This window comes from Oncorhynchus nerka, linkage group LG27 (genome assembly GCF_034236695.1).
Source record: "Oncorhynchus nerka isolate Pitt River linkage group LG27, Oner_Uvic_2.0, whole genome shotgun sequence".
Lineage (NCBI taxonomy): Eukaryota > Metazoa > Chordata > Actinopteri > Salmoniformes > Salmonidae > Oncorhynchus > Oncorhynchus nerka.
In genome coordinates, this window is record NC_088422.1 from 41660862 (window position 1) to 41683061 (window position 22200).

General features: G+C 44.0%; 1 protein-coding gene across 2 annotated transcripts in view; it reads right to left on the reverse strand.

The window, feature by feature from the left end:
• Positions 1–22200, reverse strand: part of zmat4a (zinc finger, matrin-type 4a) — a 149694-nt gene that overhangs the window by 30347 nt on the left and 97147 nt on the right. For both annotated transcript variants that reach the window (XM_029638237.2, XM_065011686.1), the window contains exon 5: positions 5318–5539. In XM_029638237.2, coding sequence (XP_029494097.1) covers positions 5318–5539 — 222 coding nt within the window. The remainder of the gene's footprint in view (positions 1–5317; positions 5540–22200) is intronic.

Below are 22200 nucleotides of genomic sequence, written 5' to 3' on the forward strand. Positions count from 1 at the left end.
TCCTCCATAACCCAAAGCTATTTAAACATTTTAGATGATAATAGTAAGAATGATAAGAAAGAAGTAGTTATTTCTTAGAAGGAAAATAATAACTTACATGTACAATCTATATTTATGTTTTAGATTATAATAATAGCAATAAGAAGAGTTGCTGCTCTTTATCCAGGGAAACCTGTTCTGGAATGCGACTCGCACCATTCATCATCTTCTGTATCTTCCAAAAATGACTTCATAAAGAAAAAGAGCACCATGGGCATTCCCTAAAATAGACTGCAGGAATTCAGGGGGAAAGTTGCCTATTGTACATCATGAACTAACTGGAATAGGTTGGACTGTCTTGGATCTTGTTTACATTTTCCCTATATTACTTTAATTGATATACGGAGATGATGTGTATTTTTGCACCCTATTCCCTATATAGTGCACACTACTTTCAGACAGGGCCCATACGTCTCTGGTCAAAAGTAGTGCACTATATGGGGAATAGGGTGCCATTTGGGACGCACTCAATGAGTCAATAGGTTCTACCTTGTCAAGTCCTCTAAAAGGTTAAATCCTTGACATCATACAATCAATACGCTGATGTCCTATACAGTCAAGTTTACACTCCACACCGTTACAGCACAATTAGATAACATGTCCCTATGCTATAGACCACTTTGAGGTACTGTATGCAGGTATAGTTATTCCTTTCAGCTCCTAGTGGAGCAGAGGTCCTGGTATGCAGGTATAGCTAGTTATGAAACATACAGATTACACAAACTCCTATGCTATAGCCTAGACCACTTTATGGTGCTGTATAGTGTTTACAGGTAGTTAGCTATGAAACATTTACACACATCCTTTAGAAAAGGGGTGGGCAACATTGATGGGTAAAACATTTTAGTGGCCCCACTCTTGGAAGCGGAGAGAATGTTTTTATGTTTTAAAGCAAGTTTGCTGCAATTCTACACATTTTGCCATGGGGCGGAGAGAAGATTTTGCACTTTTATAACAAATTTGCTGTAATTCTACAAATTTTGCCATAGGGTGGAGATAAACGTTTGCCATTTTTAATATTATGTGAGTATAATATAATATAATATAATATGAGTGAGACTGACTAACAAAATCAATGGCGGCCCCACAGCATGTATTTCGACCATCATAACAAGTTTAGATAGCTGACCGCAAAACTAACTTATCAATCTAGAAACTGTTAGCTGACATGGGATAATTGACCTACTATCAGTGACTTACGTAACATGAGGAAAAACTTCTGATGCACAACCAATTTTTCGAAATTGCACCTTGTGTATTCTACTATTCTAACTCGCAACAGTATTTTCTGTTGTTGGGGGGGATTAATCCCTGCTTTAGAGGCAGGCAGTGCAGTAGCTAGCGTAGCTCTACAAAGCTCCATGAAGTCTCAGCTCTGTAGGGAAATCTGAAACCCAGAGCACATGGCTGAACCCAGAGGATCATAGAGTGAGGTTAGTAGGGTTTAGGATGGGTAACAAACAGAGGGTGAAATGGGAGCACAGATGGAGGAGTGTGGGAGGTGGGCAGGTCCTCTCCTGGAGGGTCCTCCTTTACAGTACACAGCACAGAGTACTAATGGGCCGGTCAAAAGTAGTGCACTATAAAGGGAATAAGGTGCCATTTGGGACACAGAATATATACACGGCAGAATGCTCTCACACACTCCCTTCTCAGAAACAACACCACTACTGTGCTGTATAACCACCAGCCAATTGTACAGGAATCTCTCAAATGGAAATCAAATCTCAATAGGTATTTGAGGAATATTTCATCACCTGCTTGAAAACCTTCAGTCAGAACCACCAGATATCCATCTACAGCTGTTTGTTTAATAGCCATCCAACATCAGAGAACAGTGTGCAAGAACAGAACAAAAATGAAGAAAGACAGAGAAAAATAAATAAAATAGAAGTGCTATTTCATTTGGCGGCAGGCCAGGGTCACAGAGACAGAGAGAAAAGAGGAAATAGTAGAAGTGCTCTAGGTAGTAACTCTTTGTGTGAAAGATAGGACTGCAGAGCTGTGCTGGCAGGCCTATGAATTAAGCAGCCCAGCCCATCCCTGCCCGCTGCACTGTGCCCTGGCTGCTCCTGCTCCCCCTTCCCTCTCCATCCCCATCCACACAATGCTAGTCCTGCCTGTTAGGATGATTTGCCACTTCATTACTAATTGATAATCGCCGGAGAGAAACGCTCATTAGACTGTGAGTGCTGAATACTGCATCTCCATGCTTCCATTTCCAGCCACCCATTATGACTATAGTGACGTTGGCGAAACACTCTGGCTTTGAGTTATGGCTCATCTATTTCACAGAGAATAGGCAAGTCCTCAGTCCATAAGCGGAGCCTGTCTGGGAGGAAGCATTCAAGAGTTATTCAGGGGCGGGACCGTCTGAAAAACGAGCACTGTTTTAGGGGTAGTACGAGGCATTATACTTAACTTGAAACGATCACGCAGTTCAAAGTGTCGAGTCGGCAAAGACTCAAGTTAACATCAAGCGTGAATATTCATGAATCTCCATCAATAACTTGAAATGACCCCAAACAGGGCATAATACATGATGACAAAGTACTATATTGGTGCTTTTCCATTGAGACTTAACCCCACACCAGTGAGCCGCCAGTGTTTTATGTTAATGTAAGTCTAGTGTTATTGTGTTTCTGTCAGGAGAGTGACTCTAAAGGCTTGTCGCGAGCAGAACCAACAACCCCCGCATCATTCAAGACTGTTGGTTTGTTTAGAAGGTGTTCAAGTTCACACCTAGCCATTGTTATGTAAATGAAGGCTGATAAGTACCCAGAGAGTTGCCTTGGCTCCCAGTTAGAGCAGGTTTGCTGGAGCCATGGCCCAGTGAGATACGGGTGCCAGCCCGCATCGATAGGAAACGGAAAGTCTGAGCTTTTGGGTAAAACACTGGGGTAAATCCTCAAAGGAAATGTGGCACATGTGAAACATGGAATAAAATTGTAAGAAGTGTGTACATTCCTCCTCATACTCATGCATCTCAGTGATTGGACAACACAGTGCATTTTACATTTAGGCCAGTTAGTCAGTGCATTCAACTAAGGTAGCTAAGACAACCACAGGTCACAGTCATTACAAGGAAAACCTTCCTAAAGAAATGCAGCTATCCCTGAGAAGGTGCAGCCTCCCAATTCATCGCTGGCAATGCAGAGCCCATCAACCAGCCCTAAGTAGAAATAACCAGTCTGGGAGTTAGGAGTAGGACTTGGACTAGGCTTTATCTTCAATCAGATGTGACTCGGCAGCACGGTGCCTCCCCATTCGTCCCTTACAAAGCAGAGCCAACCAATCAGCCATAAGTATCAACCAGGCCTACAGTACATCTCCAATCAGATGTGACTGAAGAGACATACAGTACATCTCACTGATTGGATGGCACAGTGCAGGTCCCCGGCAACGCAGAGCCAACCTAAATAAGACCAGGAGTGAAGGAGGTTAAGCTACATCTCCAATCAGACATGACCAAAGAGACATCCCACATTATGTCTGCTCATACACTACTTAACTTTACAACCCCCTGGGTCCCACAGCACTGCAGCAGCATGCTGGAATAATACTCTGTAATTGTTATTGACATATTGTGGGTAGGAGACAATAAGAGAGAAAGAGGGCACCATTCCCCCTCCCCACTCCAAAATTAACAGCCCGAAATAGGTTTGTCGTGTCCTGGTACTTAAGAGACGCTGAGCCTCTCCACTGTAGCTCTCTCTGGTTGGCGTAGAAGCAGACACTAGCCGAGTCAAGAGGGATGCATGCAACACAGCCAGAGAAATAGAAGTCTCACATTAACATCAGAGGAAAGTGGACCTCCTTAGCCCCCCATTTAATAACGGATAATGCCATACTAAAGAGCGTAACAAATGCCATGAAGTGTACAAACAAATATATCTTACATATTGACCCCATCTTGACATATGCTGTGCTATCTCAAGATATGGGTATCACAAATGGTGAGTCAGGTTTTCCAAATGTAGTTTTGCATTAAATTTAGCTGATACTGATATATTATCTATTACATGAGGAATACAAAGCTTGAAAGAGTTCATTTGTGTCTTGTATTTCCCCTAGGCCTACTTCCAAGGCTTTAAACACCTCATACTGCGAAAAACAGTAGTGTACATGCATATGTCTTCATACTGGATGAACTCTAGTAGACAGTAGGGCTGGGAATCGCCAGGGACCTCACAATACGATATTATCACAATACTTATCACGATACTTAGGTGCTGATACGATATGTTTCGCAAATCTCATGATTCTATCTGTATTACGATTCGATAATGTGATTTTATTGCACTTCGATGATCCAAAAATATTGCTCACCAAATGTCTGCTGCAGAGGGACAAGAGAGCGAGCCATGAGAAAATGAGTTTTGATAAATTATGGAAATAAAAGAGCTGAAAACAAATTGGCTCCCAATTTTATTTTATTATTATTTTTGTCATTTTTACCCCCTTTTCTCCCCAATTTTGTGATTAAGATCTTGTCTCATCACTGCAACTCCTCAACAGGCGAAGGTCGAGTCATCCGTCCTTACGAAAGATGACCTGTCAAGCCGCGCTTCTTAACACCCGCTCGCTTAACCCGGAAGCCAGCTGCACCAATGTGTTGGAGGAAATACTGTTCTACTGACGACCAAAGTCAGGGTGGAGGAACGTGATGATTCGAGTATAGCCCCCCGGCCAAAACCTCCCCTAACCAGGACGATGCTGGGCCAATTGTGCACCGCCCTTTGGGACACCCGGTCACGGCCGGTGATTGAACCCCAGGCTGAAATGATGCTGCAACACTGCGTTGTGCCACACAGGAGACCCGGCTCCCTATTTAAAAATAAGATGGAGAACAAGATATGAAGGAAAAATACTGGAGTTTTGGTGCAGATACAGCCAAATAGCACAAAAATAATACTGCAAAGTTGTCAAAACGATACGATACGATATATCGTCAAAAATAATATCCGCTATGTAACTGTCTCGATTTTTTCCCCCCTATCACTAGCAGACAGTGTCTTATCTTCTTACATAACACCTTGTCATCTCTTCCTGTGTTATTACATATAACAATGTTACTACACATACACTTATATAATGTTACTACACACAGAGGCAACAGTAACTAACAATCCTGGCTGTTATGGAGTAGGGGTGAGGGGAGGAGGCAGTGAGCTGCATGGTTATCTGTCCTACGTGTGTGTGTACGCATGTGTGAGAGAGAGAGAGTCTCTGCCAGGTTATCTGGTCTGCCTCAGGCCTTCCCTGTTCTGTTCTGTACCTTTCATCTCTCCCATGTCCAGGGTCTTGCCCAGCTGTTCCAGGAGGTCTGCACGGGCTGCGTTTTTCTTGTGCTTCTTGCCGTCATAGTGCTGCTGTGCCATGCCCGGATTGTTGAACCAGGCGTTGCATAGCTGGCAATAGCGGTCCGAGTCCCTGCGCTGCCGAGGAGAGGTCAATGGGGTCGTTTCTGGGGAGCTTTTCACGGGACTGGGCGGAGCCTCTGATTGGACAGAAAAACAGGAAACGCAAACAGGGGAGTTCACATCAACATTGCTCTGCTGTTTGACAACACTCTCTAGACCAAAACACAGACTGTTGTTGTTGTTTTTTTGATCCGTCAGCTAAAAAAAGACTTAGGAACAAAACTTAAGGAAGAAAACAAAGGTTGGTAAAGGAACAAGCTTTCTTGCCAGGAGGCAAAATGTGAGGCATGAAATGAGCGCTGATCACTTTGGCTCTGGCTATTCCTATTCGACCCCCACCAATAACAAGCTGTTAACTCCATCCCAAGCATGAAGAAGAAATCCTAAATCAAACTTGGCAACTGGAAAAAAAACACCCTGCTCTACTTAATGTTGACTTCTTGTCTACAATATGCCTTCATGCATGGATGCCACCATTAACCCTGAACAAACTTCAGATCGCGCAGCGCTACATTTTCCGACATAGGATTTCCCTATCAAGTTAACCAGTTTTAACACTTGGCCCACCCTTCATAAGTTAACATTTACAAAAGTCCCGTTAGAAAGCATCAGATCACATTACGGACCACTGTGATGCAGTCAGCATCTCCCAGTGGTATCTCTTGTGAGCGTCGTGGCCAGTCATGACAGAGTTGCAGTACAGAAACACAAATGTCAGCACCATGTTCTTTAGCCATGCTGTTAATAATGATATGCTACAGTATAGCAATTCATGCTCATCTTCAAGTCAGAACTTTTACAGTGAAGACTGGCAGGTCATGGATATGTACACTGCAGTATAGAACTGGTAGCATTCCTATAGAATATTAGCTTAAAAAAGTAGTACTCAAAGACCCCTTTGATACTATAAACTACCAGCTGTTTAAATATAGTATCAGGAAGTTAAAAACTGGGGCACTGAAAACAATAGAAAAGGTGGTGTAGGAAAAAGCTTTTGATCTGGAGTGGCTACAATCACACTGTTATATTTCTCACTGTTTTGTCACTTATAGGCCTTAAAGGCACATATGAGTTGATAACAAAGCCCTTGGTTTAGACAGCATATAATTCAGGCAATTAACTGCTGCAGCAGAAAAGAGGATGACAGCATGGAATTAAGTGGCTGTAGGAGTTGAAAATCAAAGAGTGTGAAATGTATATCATTTGTGGGGGATGATACTGATGACGGTGTTATTAGAGCCAGGGAAAAAAGGAGAACCACACACATATTCATTTCAAGAAGAGATATAATTTTCATAAATATGACAAACCATTTTCCCTCTTTTCTTTTAGTGTTACTCAAACAGACTGATTCCTAACATATATTGTCTCTAACAAACAGACTGATTCCTAACATATATTGTCTCTAATTGTGTCTTTCAGCTTCCTTTCACATAATCTAAGAGAAGTGCGTCCCTCGTGTGTTGAGATTCTAGTTTCTCCTTTTAGGACAATTGAACCCCCCCCCTGCTTACTTACATTTGAATGCTTGGAGTGTTTTGTTCTGTGAAATGCGTTAAACAAAGCCCCTATTTTCTACTTCTGTTTCACGTCCAGTCCTTATATTCGTTGTATAAGTAATGCAATGTGCTAGTCAACAAAATTGGCGACGAGGAAGAAACGTTCTCACATTGGTGTTCATTATTTTCAGTAGAAAGTCTCGGTAAAAAAAAAAAAATTGCTGTAGAAAGACGCAAAGAAAACATGGCGCAAGTCAGTCAAGAGTGATGCTACAGTAGCTAGCCTGGGGGGAGAAGAAGAGTTTTGCTGTGGGAGAAAGTGTAATCACTGTGAGTGAAAAGAAGCAAAAAAAAGTCAGGGAGTAAGGGACCATCTAAAAAGTGTGAGAAGCAAAAAAAAAATGAAAATGACTGCACTGGTTGGAACAATGGAGTTCTTACACAGAATATTTTGACTGAAGAGAAATGAAAGAATGAGCAGTTGTGCCAACATCTTTGACTGGTATGGGAGGAAAACCCTGGTGATAAATCATATGATGAAATTGTGGCTCCCTTAAACGACATTATTCTCCCAAACTACTGATCATCGCAGAGAGATTCAGATTTCATTACGAGAAATAAAGATGAGGGGGAGTCAATCTCATAATTTGTGGCAGTATGGAAACAGTTAAACAAACACTGTGAATTTGGACGATCACTGAGTGACAATATACGTGATAGGTTAGTGTGTGGAATGCGCAGCGAGGCAATTCAGAAACGCCTTTTGATTGAGAGCAACTTAACATTGCAGAGTGCAATAGAAGTGAGTACGTCAATGGAAATGGCAAAGAAAGACACACAGCAGCCAAGTGCAGATGGTGTCTATGGATTTTTTAGGTAGGTGGCAAGCCATTCTATCACTGTGGGAAAGCAGGTCACCAAGCAGAGGAGTGTTTGTGCATGTAAAAACGTGTATTTGAAAACAAAAATACACAATCAAACAAAAGTACCGAACAAAGGAAAATGGACTTCAGGAAGTACAAAAAGAAAGTGCATAAAATCACACAGAGGATGAACAAAGTGATAACCTGTCTGAAGGGGACGAATCTTGGACATGGATATTGGGTGTCTCCGCTACTGGATGGAAAAGCAGTAGGGATGCATATGGACACTGGAGCAGCCGTATATATTTTCTCTCTGAGGCCGTATACAAGGAGAAACTACATCACCTCACACCACAGCCCATGAATATGACACTGAAAACATACACCGGTGAGACTGTTCCAGTGAGAGGAAGCATGATAGTTACAGTGGAGCTCAAGAAACAAAAGGTAAAGCTACCACTCTACATTGTGAAAGGCAACCATCGAGCTTTGCAAGGACACACATGGCTGGAAAAGATTAAGCTAAACTGGCAGGAAATTCACATGGTTGGAGGACACAAACCTACAAGGGATATTGAGAAAACATGCAGATGTGTTCAATGGAGAACTTGGCAGTATGGAAAACATAACAGTTAAAGAAAGGACCATGAAACCAGACAGCAAGCCAAAATTCTTCAAAGCTAGACCTGTCCCATACACCATGAAACCATAAGTTGAAACTGAGCCAAACAGACTAGTTGAGAGTGGAGTATTACATCCAGTGAATGTTAGTGAGTGGGCTACACCCGTCGTTCCAGTCATGAAAAAAGATGGATCATTCAGACTCTGTGGCGATTTCAAAGTTACCGTTAACTCCATCTGACTGCTGAAAAATATCCACTAACCCTCATAGACAACCACTTTTCTGGTTTAGCTAGAGAACAGAAATTCAGTAACATAGACTTATGTCAGGCCTATCTACAGACGCATGTTGTGACCAAGAGTCACAGGAACTGTTGACTATAGTGACTCACAAAGGACTGTACAGGTATCAGAGGCTTCCTTTTAGAATCACCTCAGCTCCAGCCTTGTTTCAGAGAGCTGTGGAACAGATACTGAGCAGGCTCACCAGGGTCCATTGTTACCTCGATGATCTACTAATCACTGGCAAAGATGAGTAGGAGCACCTAAGAAACCTGGCCACTACACTACAGAGACTGGAGGAGTACGGTCGCAGGGTCCAGAAGGACAAATGCAAGTTTTCCCGGCCTGTTGAATATCTGGGCCACGTCATTGACAGTTCGGGGGTTCCACAAGGGGCCATCAAAGGTGAAGGCCGTCGCGGAAGCTCCATCCCCACGGAACGTGAATCATTCTTAGGGCACCTGGCGTGCTACGCAAAGTGTATGCCGAACCTAGCTAACATGCTAAAGCCACCACATTAACTTTTGAACAAAACCAAACCTTGGAAGTGGACAGATGTGAGGAGGCTTTCAAGAAAGAGAAAACAGCCTTAACTCAGTCAGAGGCCCTAATCCACTTCTACCCCAACTTGCCATTACAGTTGGCATGTGACACATTGCCTTATGGTGCTGGTGCTGTTGTCTCATACATCATGCCATCAGGTGCAGAGAGGCCAATTACTTTCACGTCTGCTATGCAGACGGCCTCTCAAGGTGTCTCTTACCTGTCACACACACTGAGCCCTCCCAGGCTGAAATCGTCTACTTCAAGGAAGTGATGAATGCCCCAGTTACGTCCGTCCAACTGAAAAAGTTGACCCACACCAATCCAGTTATTTCTCGCCAGAAAGGGTGACATAGTTTAGTCTGGATGCTTGCTATGGGGATTTTGAGTTATCATACCACCACTGAGAAGGCAGGTGCTTGAAGAACTCCATTCAGGGAGTGGTGCAAATGAAGGAGATTGGTGCAAATGAAGGAGATTGCATGCAGCTAATTTTGGTGGCCAGATTTGGATGCAGCTATCGAAGACAAGGCCAAGTCATGTTCCACATGTCAAAAGATGAGGAACATAACTCAGCTAGCACCACTACACCCATGGGACTTCCCAGAGGAGCCTTGGCAGCAAGTCCACATAGACTAAGCTGGCCCACTGGAGGATCATGTGTTCTCTGTCATAGTCAACGCACACAGTAAAGCACCTTCCTGTTGCAACCCCCATGCAACATGCTACAGCCAAAGTGAGACCTCCAAAGACTTAACAGGTTGTACAGACACAACAGAGAGTGCAGGTGGAGAGGCGGAGCAAAGAAAAAGACAGAAGCTTCAGAGCTGGAGAGAGTTATTGCTCGGAATTACTGCAATGGTCCAAAGTGGAAACCAGCAGCAGTGGTCGCACAAACAGGTCCTGTGTCCTACATAGCTCACACATCGGAGGAAACGTGGATCCACTGTTGCCAAGAACCAACCACAGAGATGATGCATGTCAAGTCACAAACCCAGATCAGCTACTGGAGACCTAACATGGGGCAGCAAGTAGCCGAGTGGTTAGAGTGTTGGACTAGTAGCCGAAAGGTTGCACGATCGAATCCCCGAGCTGACAAGGTAAAACTCTTTCGTTCTGCTCCTGAACAAGGCAGTTAACCCACTGTTCCTAGGCCGTCATTGAAAATAAGAATTTGTTCTTAACTAACTTGCCTAGTTAAATAAAGGTAAAATAAAATAAAATGTAAAAAACATGATTACGAGACATCACCTGAACATCCACTACAACAACCTACACATTTGGAAAGCCAGAGCTCCTACTCAGGGTACTGTTGGGCACCAGTCTGGTTATACACCATCACCACTCAGACTCAGAGACAATGTGACTGTAGACTCACCTGTACGTCGTCATTATCCTGCAAGAGAAAGACAACCCCCCTGAAAGGTTGAACATGTATTTCAGAAACTAACCTATGACATTGGGGCAGAATACACCAGGTGTTATGTCTGGGAACAGAGGTTTTTTTTTGGCGGGGGGGGGGTTAGGACCTCTCTCTCTCGCTCTCTCTCGCTCGCTCGCTCACTGACTGGAGAAGGATGCATGTGTATGTTTTCCCCACGCACATTTTAGCCAAAAACCTGGTTGCCTCTGCCAGGAGGTTGAAACTTGGCCACAATGGATCTTCCAGCAAGACAATAACCTCAAGCACACATCAAAATCCACAAAGAAATTGTTCATTGGCAACAATGAACTTGAACCCCATTGAAAACCTGAGGTTTGAATTGAAGAGGGCAGACCATAAGTACAGATCAAAGGTTCTGGTATAAGATCCCTCCCAATGTGTTCTCCAATCTCACTAAACATGATAGAAAAAGGCTCAGTGCCATTATCCTTCAAGAGGAGGGTGCACAAAGTAATGAAAACAGGGGTGCCAATCATTTTGACACCGATCTGAATTTTTTTACTAAAAGATGACGTGTTAAATAAAACGTCTTTCTCTGAGCAGTTGTGTTAGTGTAAAATGATATAATTTCCCCATTTGTTTGAGCATACAATATAGCTCAGTGTTAATATTACTTATTTAATAGTCTTTTTTCTCATCTTTATCAATAATGGAGGTGGCTGAAGCTAAGAATCTACAATCAAACTCTGTTTTCTACCATGGTATCATCATCATGCTGATATTCATAGCTTGTGAAGTTATCAGCATTTGTCCTGTCAACCATTTCCTGAATAATTTATAAAGGGCAGCTCTTTATGTCATTAATAATTGTGGCTGTGACATTTACAGTACCCACTAGGCTACCAAACAAAAACACTCAGATCCCCAAGGCACATTTTATAAATGCTAATTATTGTCATTAGACTCTTCAGGTTGGTTTAAAGTTTAAGTAGCAAGTGTAAAAAAGAGATGAATTGCATGACATTTTGGGTCAACAAGGCCGGCTTTTCCTCTTGACAACCAAATAACTTCTGAGACGGGCATTTTGGTCAAATGCCATTCGGAAGGAAAGAATAACCAAAACGTGTCAGTTATTATTTTTGTGACAGGAGCCTAATGTGCTAACCAGTTGACCCATAAAATGTACAGCCTGGGCAGAGGAGCTGGGCAAAGGCGCCTGAGTGGTTTTGACTGTGTCTGCTTGTTGTTACACCACGGATATCAACCTCCCCCAGCAGCAGTGACATGTTACAGTATCGACTGAGCTGCTCTGAGGTTTAGGGAAAACATCCATCAAATTCAGGCTCAGGGAAAAGGTTGTAGTTTTTGGACTGAAAATAAATAAAGTTATTTTTTTGTCAAATCTAGGGCAGTGGTTCTTTATTTAGCCTCTGATTAGCCTCCGTCATTTTGAAAGTAGATGCATGCTCCTGCATTAAAATTAACTATATGTGAAAGTATTGTATCAGTACGTGGACCTCTGTTGTGAAGATGAAAACATTTACAAGAGATATTAGTCAATGAGTGAATAATCTACAGGATGCATTTACTATTGTGATCTTAGTTAGTAGTGATGTAGAGAGACTGTATGTTGATTCCAGTCCTGGTTAGACTAAGAAGTAGGAAATAAAACACAGATTGCTAATAAACCTTTGATAGGAATATTTATCCTACATTTTCATAAATTACTAGAACAACTTCATAATTACTGGATGCAAATAAGCAATGGTGGAAATTAAGCTATCCCACTGTGACAACAGGACCCTATCAAAGGATACATCCAAAATGGCCCCCTATTCCCTGTATAGTGCAATTATTTTGACCAGGGCCCATGGGGAAAACAAAGCCTCCACCATTAGCCATTATCACAGTAATTTTACTTCAGGTTGCTCTCTGTAGCCCACTGTAATTACAGCAATGAGAAGGACAACCCAAAATGACAACCCAAAATACACATCCGAGCCTTATAGCTTACTCTTAATAACCACCAGTCCTGCGTCATTCAGACAACCCATTAATTACGATAGCAGCCACCTATTTATACCTAAAGTCTTTATCCTCACTGGGGGTGGCCCCAGTCCCATTCATCATTCACCCTTTTTTGGGGGTGTGATAACTGTTCTGCATTGTTCTGTGAGAGATCCCAGACTCTGTAAATAACTGCACACCCATCCATTCTCCAGAGCAGAAAGATATGTATAGGTCCTTGGGATTTAAAAAACAAATGGAGAGGAGAAAACAGCAGGCAGAGGAGGGTATAACACCGTTAAGAAGATGGACTCGTGACCTTTGCAGCAAAGGACAGCTACTTTGTTGACTGGCAAAGGGGATACGCTATGGGCCCTGGTCAAAAGTAGTGCACTATATAGGGAATCAGCTGCCATTTGGGACACACTCTGACCTTGTTGCCGCAAGGTAACAAAGAAAGCATATAATGAGAGTGGGAAGTAACAGGGGGACTCAATAAAAAAGAAGCAGTGCATTTGGAGCAGGTAGGGGGCAAGTAGAAGAACTAATATAAAAGTGTCAAAATTCTCTCGAATTACTGCCATCCTTTCCCCCCCTCTTCATCCCCTCGCCACTTTGCTTTCTTTCCATCGTTCAGTCATTCAAATGAGTATTTTCTGAAGGAGCTACAGTACCTTGTTTACCTGTGTGAACAAAGGAAGTGTCAGTCATATCTTTCCTCAAATTCTTTCTGCAGTAAACAAAACTCAGACTGACACTCACTGTCATTAGATTTGAGACTGAAGGTTTTGATATAATTTGTTATCACCTCTGAAAAAGTGGTGGCTGGGGAAAACATTTGCATTTTAGGAAATCTGTCAAATAGATTTTTTTTTGTAATCAGACAGCAGTAGAGCAGAACTGATGGATGTCATTCATTATCATCAAGTAAAGGAGACATCATAAGTAAGCTAGATCGCTTCCAAATGGCACCATGGCAGTTATTTAATAGACCTTGAACATAAATGTCTGTTACACTGATAAGTTTTTTGCTGTTTGATGAGATGTGAAGGTGAATTAATTAAGCTTATCATGCGTGTTAGAGTGACACACCATGGGTTAAATCTAATAATTAAAAGGGTTAGTTAAATAAATCTAAAGAAAATGAATGGCAAACTGTATCATTGCTACACCATTGAAACCATAGAATTTCTGGAATTGATTCTTATTGTTGTTGGGAAGATAACATTAATTCTCATATTATTTATTACCCTGGGGGAATGTATAAAGATGTATGGGTTAAGTTGCATTGCAAACCAATTTGCATGGAATAACATTTAGTATACAGTTGAAGTCGGAAGTTTACATACACCTTAGCCAAATACATTTAAACTCAGTTTTTAACAATTCCTGACATTTATAACCCTAGTAAAAATTCCCTGTCTTAGGTCAGTTAGGATCACCACTTTATTTTAAGAATGTGAAATGTCAGAATAATAGAGACAATTATTTATTTCAACTTTTATTTCTTTCAATCACATTCCCAGTGGGTCAGACGTTTACATACACTCACAATTAGTATTTGGTAGCATTGCCTTTAAATTGTTTAACTTGTGGAAGGCTACCCGAAACGTTTGACCCAAGTCTCCCACAATAAGTTAGATGAATTTTGGTCCATTCCTCCTGGCAGAGCTGGCGTAACTGAGTCAGGTTTGTAGGCCTCACACACTTTTTCAGTCCTGCCCACAGATTTTCTATAGGATTGAGGTCAGGGCTTTATGATGGCCATTCCAATACCTTGACTTTGATTTCCTTAAGCCATTTTGCCACAACTTTGGATGTATGCTTGGGGTCATTATCCATTTGGGAGACCCATTTGCGACCAAGCTTTAACTTCCTGACTGATGTCTTGAGATGTTGCTTCAATATGTCCACATACTTTTCCGTCCTCATGATGCCATCTATTCCTACAGCAAAGCACCCCCACAACATGATGCTGCCACCCTTGTGCTTCACGGATGGGATGGTGTTCTTCAGCTTGCAAGCCTCCCCCTTTTTCATCAGACCAGAGGACATTTCTCCAAAAAGTACAATCTTTGTACCCATGTGCAGTTGCAAACCGTAGTCTGGCTTTTTTATGGTGGATTTGGAGCAGTGGCTTCTTCCTTGCTGAGTGGCCTTTCTGGTTATGTCGATATACTGTAGGACTCGGTTTACTGTGGATATAGATACTTTTGTGCCCGTTTCCTCCAGCATCTTCACAAGGTCCTTCACTGTTGTTCTGGGATTGATTTGCACTTTTCGCACCAAAGTACGTTCATTTAAAAAAATATATTTTACCTTTATTTTACTAGGCAAGTCAGTTAAGAACAAATTCTTATTTTCAATGACGGCCTAGGTTCAGGGGCAGAACGACAGATTTGTACCTTGTCAGCTCGGGGATTCGAACTTGCAACCTTTCGGTTACTAGTCCAACGCTCTAACCACTAGGCTACCCTGCCGCTGTCTCTAGGAGACAGAACGCGTCTCCTTCCCGAGTGGTATGACGGCTGCGTGGTCCCATGGTGTTTATACTTGCATACTATTGCTATTGTTTGTAGAGATGAACGTGTTAGCATCAGGCGTTTGGAAATTGCTCCCAAGGATGAACCAGACTTGTGGAGGTCTACAAACATTTTTCTGAGGTCTTGGCTGATTTCATTTGATTTTCCCATGTAGTAAAGAGTTACTGAGTTTGAAGGTAGGCCTTGAAATACATCCACAGGTACACCTCCAATTGACTCAAATTATGTCAATTAGCCTATCTATCAGAAGCTTCTAAAGCCATGACCTAATTTTCTGGAATTTTCCAAGCTGTTTAAAGGCACAGTCAACTTAGTGTATGTAAACTTCTGACCCACTGGAATTGTGATACAGTGTAAACAAATGTTGGAAAACTTTACTTGTGTCATGCACAAAGTAGATGTCCTAACCGACTTGCCAAAACTATAGTTTGTTCACAGAAATGTGTGGAGTGGTTGAAAAACGAGTTTTAATGACCACCTAGGTGTATGTAAACTTCCGACTTTAACTGTATCAGGAGAGAGAGAGAGAGAGAGAGAGAGAGAGAGAGAGAGAGAGAGAGAGAGAGAGATCCTAAGGAGGTGTCTTTATTCTATCTGGATAAACTAGCATAAAGCAATGACCTAAATACACCCACCACACTGTAGGCAGTGAAATTGGTCATTTATTTTTCAGGTACAGTATGCAAATAACCCAAATGGCTAAGGATGCTAAACTCATGCTGCATTTCATCTGAAGCGAAGGCCAACTAATATCTTCATCCTCTTTATGGTATAGCTTTAATGTCCAATAAGAAAATAACCACCTTTTGCTTCATATAAAAACAGGATATTGAACAGCATTCAGAGCACACATATACAGCGCAGTCTTATTCTGAATTAATATTTAGAAATCTGTTGAGATTCAGAATCAGATCAAAAAAGAGAAGGATCAAAGCGTTCTGAATTCTGTGTATTTATCTGTTCCTACAAAACCTTCCCTTCAGGGCTTTCTATCCCCTTCTGCCTTTCTATCCCCCCCCCCCCCCCCCATACAGAAGAAAACTAAATATTTTCTCAATACACACTTCCAAGCGGGCGAGACCACATGCAAGCTGTGCAGCTGTACAGCTGTATATTAGACAGAACCGGTACGGGTTTTCACTCCTCCTTTGTACTTAATTGATGAATTAAGGTCACTAATTAGTAAGGAACTCCCCCTCACATTGTCGTGTAGGGGTTAATATATATATTTTTTTTAAACAGCAGACACTAGGCCTTCCATGGAATGAGTTTGACAGCCCTGCTATAGGGTTTTTAATCAACTACGCGTGAACCATGCAGGGCTGCATCCAGGTTCAGATGGTACATTTACATTTATTAGCGTAGTCTCTTCTCTAGCCTGTCAACTATGTGTCTGTCTATCCCTGTTCTCTCCTCTCTGCACAGACCATACAAACGCTCCACACCGCGTGGCCGCGGCCACCCTAATCTGGTGGTCCCAGCGCGCACGACCCACGTGGAGTTCCAGGTCTCCGGTAGCCTCTGGAACTGCCGATCTGCGGCCAACAAGGCAGAGTTCATCTCAGCCTATGCCTCCCTCCAGTCCCTCGACTTCTTGGCACTGACGGAAACATGGATCACCACAGACAACACCGCTACTCCTACTGCTCTCTCTTCGTCCGCCCACGTGTTCTCGCACACCCCGAGAGCTTCTGGTCAGCGGGGTGGTGGCACCGGGATCCTCATCTCTCCCAAGTGGTCATTCTCTCTTTCTCCCCTTACCCATCTGTCTATCGCCTCCTTTGAATTCCATGCTGTCACAGTTACCAGCCCTTTCAAGCTTAACATCCTTATCATTTATCGCCCTCCAGGTTCCCTCGGAGAGTTCATCAATGAGCTTGATGCCTTGATAAGCTCCTTTCCTGAGGACGGCTCACCTCTCACAGTTCTGGGCGACTTTAACCTCCCCACGTCTACCTTTGACTCATTCCTCTCTGCCTCCTTCTTTCCACTCCTCTCCTCTTTGACCTCACCCTCTCACCTTCCCCCTACTCACAAGGCAGGCAATACGCTCGACCTCATCTTTACTAGATGCTGTTCTTCCACTAACCTCATTGCAACTCCCCTCCAAGTCTCCGACCACTACCTTGTATCCTTTTCCCTCTCGCTCTCATCCAACACTTCCCACACTGCCCCTACTCGGATGGTATTGCGCCGTCCCAACCTTCGCTCTCTCTCCCCCGCTACTCTCTCCTCTTCCATCCTATCATCTCTTCCCTCTGCTCAAACCTTCTCCAACCTATCTCCTGATTCTGCCTCCTCAACCCTCCTCTCCTCCCTTTCTGCATCTTTTGACTCTCTATGTCCCCTATCCTCCAGGCCGGCTCGGTCCTCCCCTCCCGCTCCGTGGCTCGACGACTCATTGCAAGCTCACAGAACAGGGCTCCGGGCAGCCGAGCGGAAATGGAGGAAAACTCGCCTCCCTGCGGACCTGGCATCCTTTCACTCCCTCCTCTCTACATTTTCCTCCTGTCTCTGCTGCTAAAGCCACTTTCTACCACTCTAAATTCCAAGCATCTGCCTCTAACCCTAGGAAGCTCTTTGCCACCTTCTCCTCCCTCCTGAATCCTCCTCCCCCTCTCTGCAGATGACTTCGTCAACCATTTTGAAAAGAAGGTCGACGACATCCGATCCTCGTTTGCTAAGTCAAGCGACACCGCTGGTTCTGCTCACACTGCCCTACCCTGTGCTCTGACCTCTTTCTCCCTCTCTCTCCAGATGACATCTCGCGTCTTGTGACGGCCGGCCGCCCAACAACCTGCCCGCTTGACCCTATCCCCTCCTCTCTTCTCCAGACCATTTCCGGTGACCTTCTCCCTTACCTCACCTCGCTCATCAACTCATCCCTGACCGCTGGCTACGTCCCTCCCGTCTTCAAGAGAGCGAGAGTTGCACCCTTCTGAAAAAACCTACACTCGATCCCTCCGATGTCAACAACTACAGACCAGTATCCCTTCTTTCTTTTCTCTCCAAAACTCTTGAACGTGCCGTCCTTGGCCAGCTCTCCCGCTATCTCTCTCAGAATGACCTTCTTGATCCAAATCAGTCAGGTTTCAAGACTAGTCATTCAACTGAGACTGCTCTTCTCTGTATCACGGAGGAACTCCGCACTGCTAAAGCTAACTCTCTCTCCTCTGCTCTCATCCTTCTAGACCTATCGGCTGCCTTCGATACTGTGAACCATCAGATCCTCCTCTCCACCCTCTCCGAGTTGGGCATCTCCGGCGCGGCCCATGCTTGGATTGCGTCCTACCTGACAGGTCGCTCCTACCAGGTGGCGTGGCGAGAATCTGTCTCCTCACCACGCGCTCTCACCACTGGTGTCCCCCAGGGCTCTGTTCTAGGCCCTCTCCTATTCTCACTATACACCAAGTCACTTGGCTCTGTCATAACCTCACATGGTCTCTCCTATCATTGCTATGCAGACGACACACAATTAATCTTCTCCTTTCCCCCCTCTGATGACCAGGTGGCGAATCGCATCTCTGCATGTCTGGCAGACATATCAGTGTGGATGACGGATCACCACCTCAAGCTGAACCTCGGCAAGACGGAGCTGCTCTTCCTCCCGGGGAAGGACTGCCCGTTCCCATGATCTCGCCATCACGGTTGACAACTCCATCGTGTCCTCCTCCCAGAGCGCTAAGAACCTTGGCGTGATCTTGGACAACACCCTGTCGTTCTCAACTAACATCAAGGCGGTGGCCCGTTCCTGTAGGTTCATGCTCTACAACATCCGCAGAGTACGACCCTGCCTCACACAGGAAGCGGCGCAGGTCCTAATCCAGGCACTTGTCATCTCCCGTCTGGATTACTGCAACTCGCTGTTGGCTGGGCTCCCTGCCTGTGCCATTAAACCCCTACAACTCATCCAGAACGCCGCAGCCCGTCTGGTGTTCAACCTTCCCAAGTTCTCTCACGTCACCCCGCTCCTCCGCTCTCTCCACTGGCTTCCAGTTGAAGCTCGCATCCGCTACAAGACCATGGTGCTTGCCTACGGAGCTGTGAGGGGAACGGCACCTCAGTACCTCCAGGCTCTGATCAGGCCCTACACCCAAACAAGGGCACTGCGTTCATCCACCTCTGGCCTGCTCGCCTCCCTACCACTGAGGAAGTACAGTTCCCGCTCAGCCCAGTCAAAACTGTTCGCTGCTCTGGCCCCCCAATGGTGGAACAAACTCCCTCACGACGCCAGGACAGCGGAGTCAATCACCACCTTCCGGAGACACCTGAAACCCCACCTCTTTAAGGAATACCTAGGATAGGATAAAGTAATCCTTCTCACCCCCCCCCCTTAAAAGACTTAGATGCACTATTGTAAAGTGGCTGTTCCACTGGATGTCATAAGGTGAAAGCACCAATTTGTAAGTCGCTCTGGATAAGAGCGTCTGCTAAATGACTTAAATGTAAATGTAATGTACTGGGATCATATACCGTAATGGATCCTTAAGTGTGCAGCAGCTAGCCTTTCCATTAGATGTAATGATGCTAAAAACCCAAGGTTATAAACTTCAGAATGTGCTTTCTCAAAATTATTTCACAATTAACTCGAATGAATGCCGTACTTAACCAAATGCGGAGAAAATATATTCCAGCATTATGCTGTTGTGGTTGTAGGGAAATGACATTCAAACTATTCTGCTCACTCATTGCCTGTTGGAGCTTGGAGACTGGACAGAAATGTTCAATATAAGCTGTCGACAGGGCTCAGAGAAAGTGATTAGCCATTTGGGATATTACGGGACATAAGAATACTAATGGCGAATTAACGTTTATTCAGAGCTACCCAAGTCAAAAACAGCATTAGCAGAGGCGGAAATTGGACAGCTCAGTGTGCTAACGATTAACCTTAGACTAAAGAAGCATGTGAAAGCATGTAGCAACCGTATATGGGTCAGTGATTATGCACACATATTACCATACAACTAACCAGGTCTACGAGGAGTTCAATTAAAAGGGCATAATCATTTATACAGTCATACTTCATCACACACATACCATAAAAGGAGAGGGAATCTAGAGTAAAGCTATCCTGAATATAAGCAGCTCTAGCAGTGGTTGTGGTTGGATGTGTGCGCCCAGAGGGCGTCAAGCACCATTTTCGGTTTTCTGAGGGGGCTCACTGATGTCCAAATGAAACTGAGGGGGCCGCCTCTAGTTGGGGTAAATGCCTTTCCCTATATAGTGCAGTACTACGACAAAAAGTCGGTTGAAAGTAGTGCACTATATAGGAATAGGAATAGTGTGTCATTCAGGACGCAGCCAGAGTGAGGTGTCATTGGCTGAAGGCTGAAAGGCTGAAACAACAGAGCTGCAGATCCTGGGGTTTTGTGTTTTGTGTTATTGGCTGAAGGCGGAAAGGCTGAAACAACAGTTCCCTTGGAGACGGGAGGATTAACAGAGGCACCCGGCCACTTCAATAATGTTCATTATGTAGAAATCAATAAGCACAGGCTTCCTGAGGCCCTGGTGGATTTATCTTCCGGACATTTTCGGCCTTCCAAATGGTACCCTATTTCCTATATAGTGCACTACTTTTGACCAGAGCCCTATGGGTGTAGTGCACAAAAGTAGTTCTCAATAAATCCATTAATTTCAGCAGCTAGCATATTTAAGTGTGCAGAAGCTAGCATCTCCAACCTACACATACTGTCGATTGTCCTGTCATTCTGCAGGAGAATGGAGGTGTTATATATTAAAACATTCATGTGTTTACTGTAGGTGAAGTGGGTTATGGGTTTAGTACAGTGGCTACAATCTCCATTTCTCATCATCATCATTTTTATTAGATTTTTTTCAAGTTGTTTTTGTAAACAACAGAACTAAAAGCCCTTCTGGACGTAGGTTAAACATGTTGAAATGTGGATTTGGTGACGGTGAATGACAGACAAAAGGAAAATGCAGAGAGATCAACACGTCTGGAGAATGTTCCATTTTGAGAGGCAGCCTACAGTATGTGTTAGTCCCAAATGGCACCCTATTTTCAATATAGTCTAATATAGCATATGAGCCCTGGTCAAAAGTAGTGCCCTAAATGGGAAATAGGGTTACATTTGGGATGCACACTATGGCTGGGGTCTGTCTGTCTGTCTGTGGCTCTAGCTGTGTTTGTTGGGTGACAGTGCGATTGATTGCTCTGTCTGGCCTCCCTCGGTTGGGAGAGGAGCATCCTCTGTTCCGAACCATTGGCCACAGATGGCGTGGTTAATGACTGAATCTGTCAGTGACAGACAGGGAGGCATGAGGAGAAATAGCAGACACAGCAGAACAGAGTTTTATCTAACCACTATTTTACAGTATCAGCAATCAGCATACATTATACCAAATAAATCAAAATGTTATGTAAAGTAACCAAGGTTTTACGAAGGGAGGAGCGAAACACAGCTCACTCTATGAGGAATAACGTTTCTGTCCTCTAGTAACCTCCCTACTAACATGACCCAGTAGGCTACTGTACTGCTGATTCCCTGCTGTCTCTAAATACCACAGCGGAGCACTGAGCACTTCCTCAGTTTAAGGAAATCAAGCGGAAACAAAACATAATGCCACACTGATTGTAAAACCTTGATTGCAGTATACTCTACTTCCTGCACCGTGGTTACAGTAGCTCCCTGAAGCTGCAGGCTGAGGAGGTGGTTATGTCACCAACATCATGACAGAGGAGGAGAAGGAGGTTGAGGAGGAGGGGAGAAGGACAAAGAGGACGAAGCAAGGGGGAGGAGGAAGAGGAGGAGGGGGGCAAGGACAAAGAGGACGAAGCAAGGGGGAGGAGGAGGAGAGGGGTTCAGGCCTGTAATGGTTGATGAAGGCTGCAGGGACATGCCTCACCCTGCTTGGAAGCGACCACTACTCTCCCTCTAGGTCTCCACCACCATATTATTTACGGCACAACAGCCTTATCTTTAAAGGGATGCCCTAATGCACATATTACATGCAGAATCATTCCTGCCACATAGT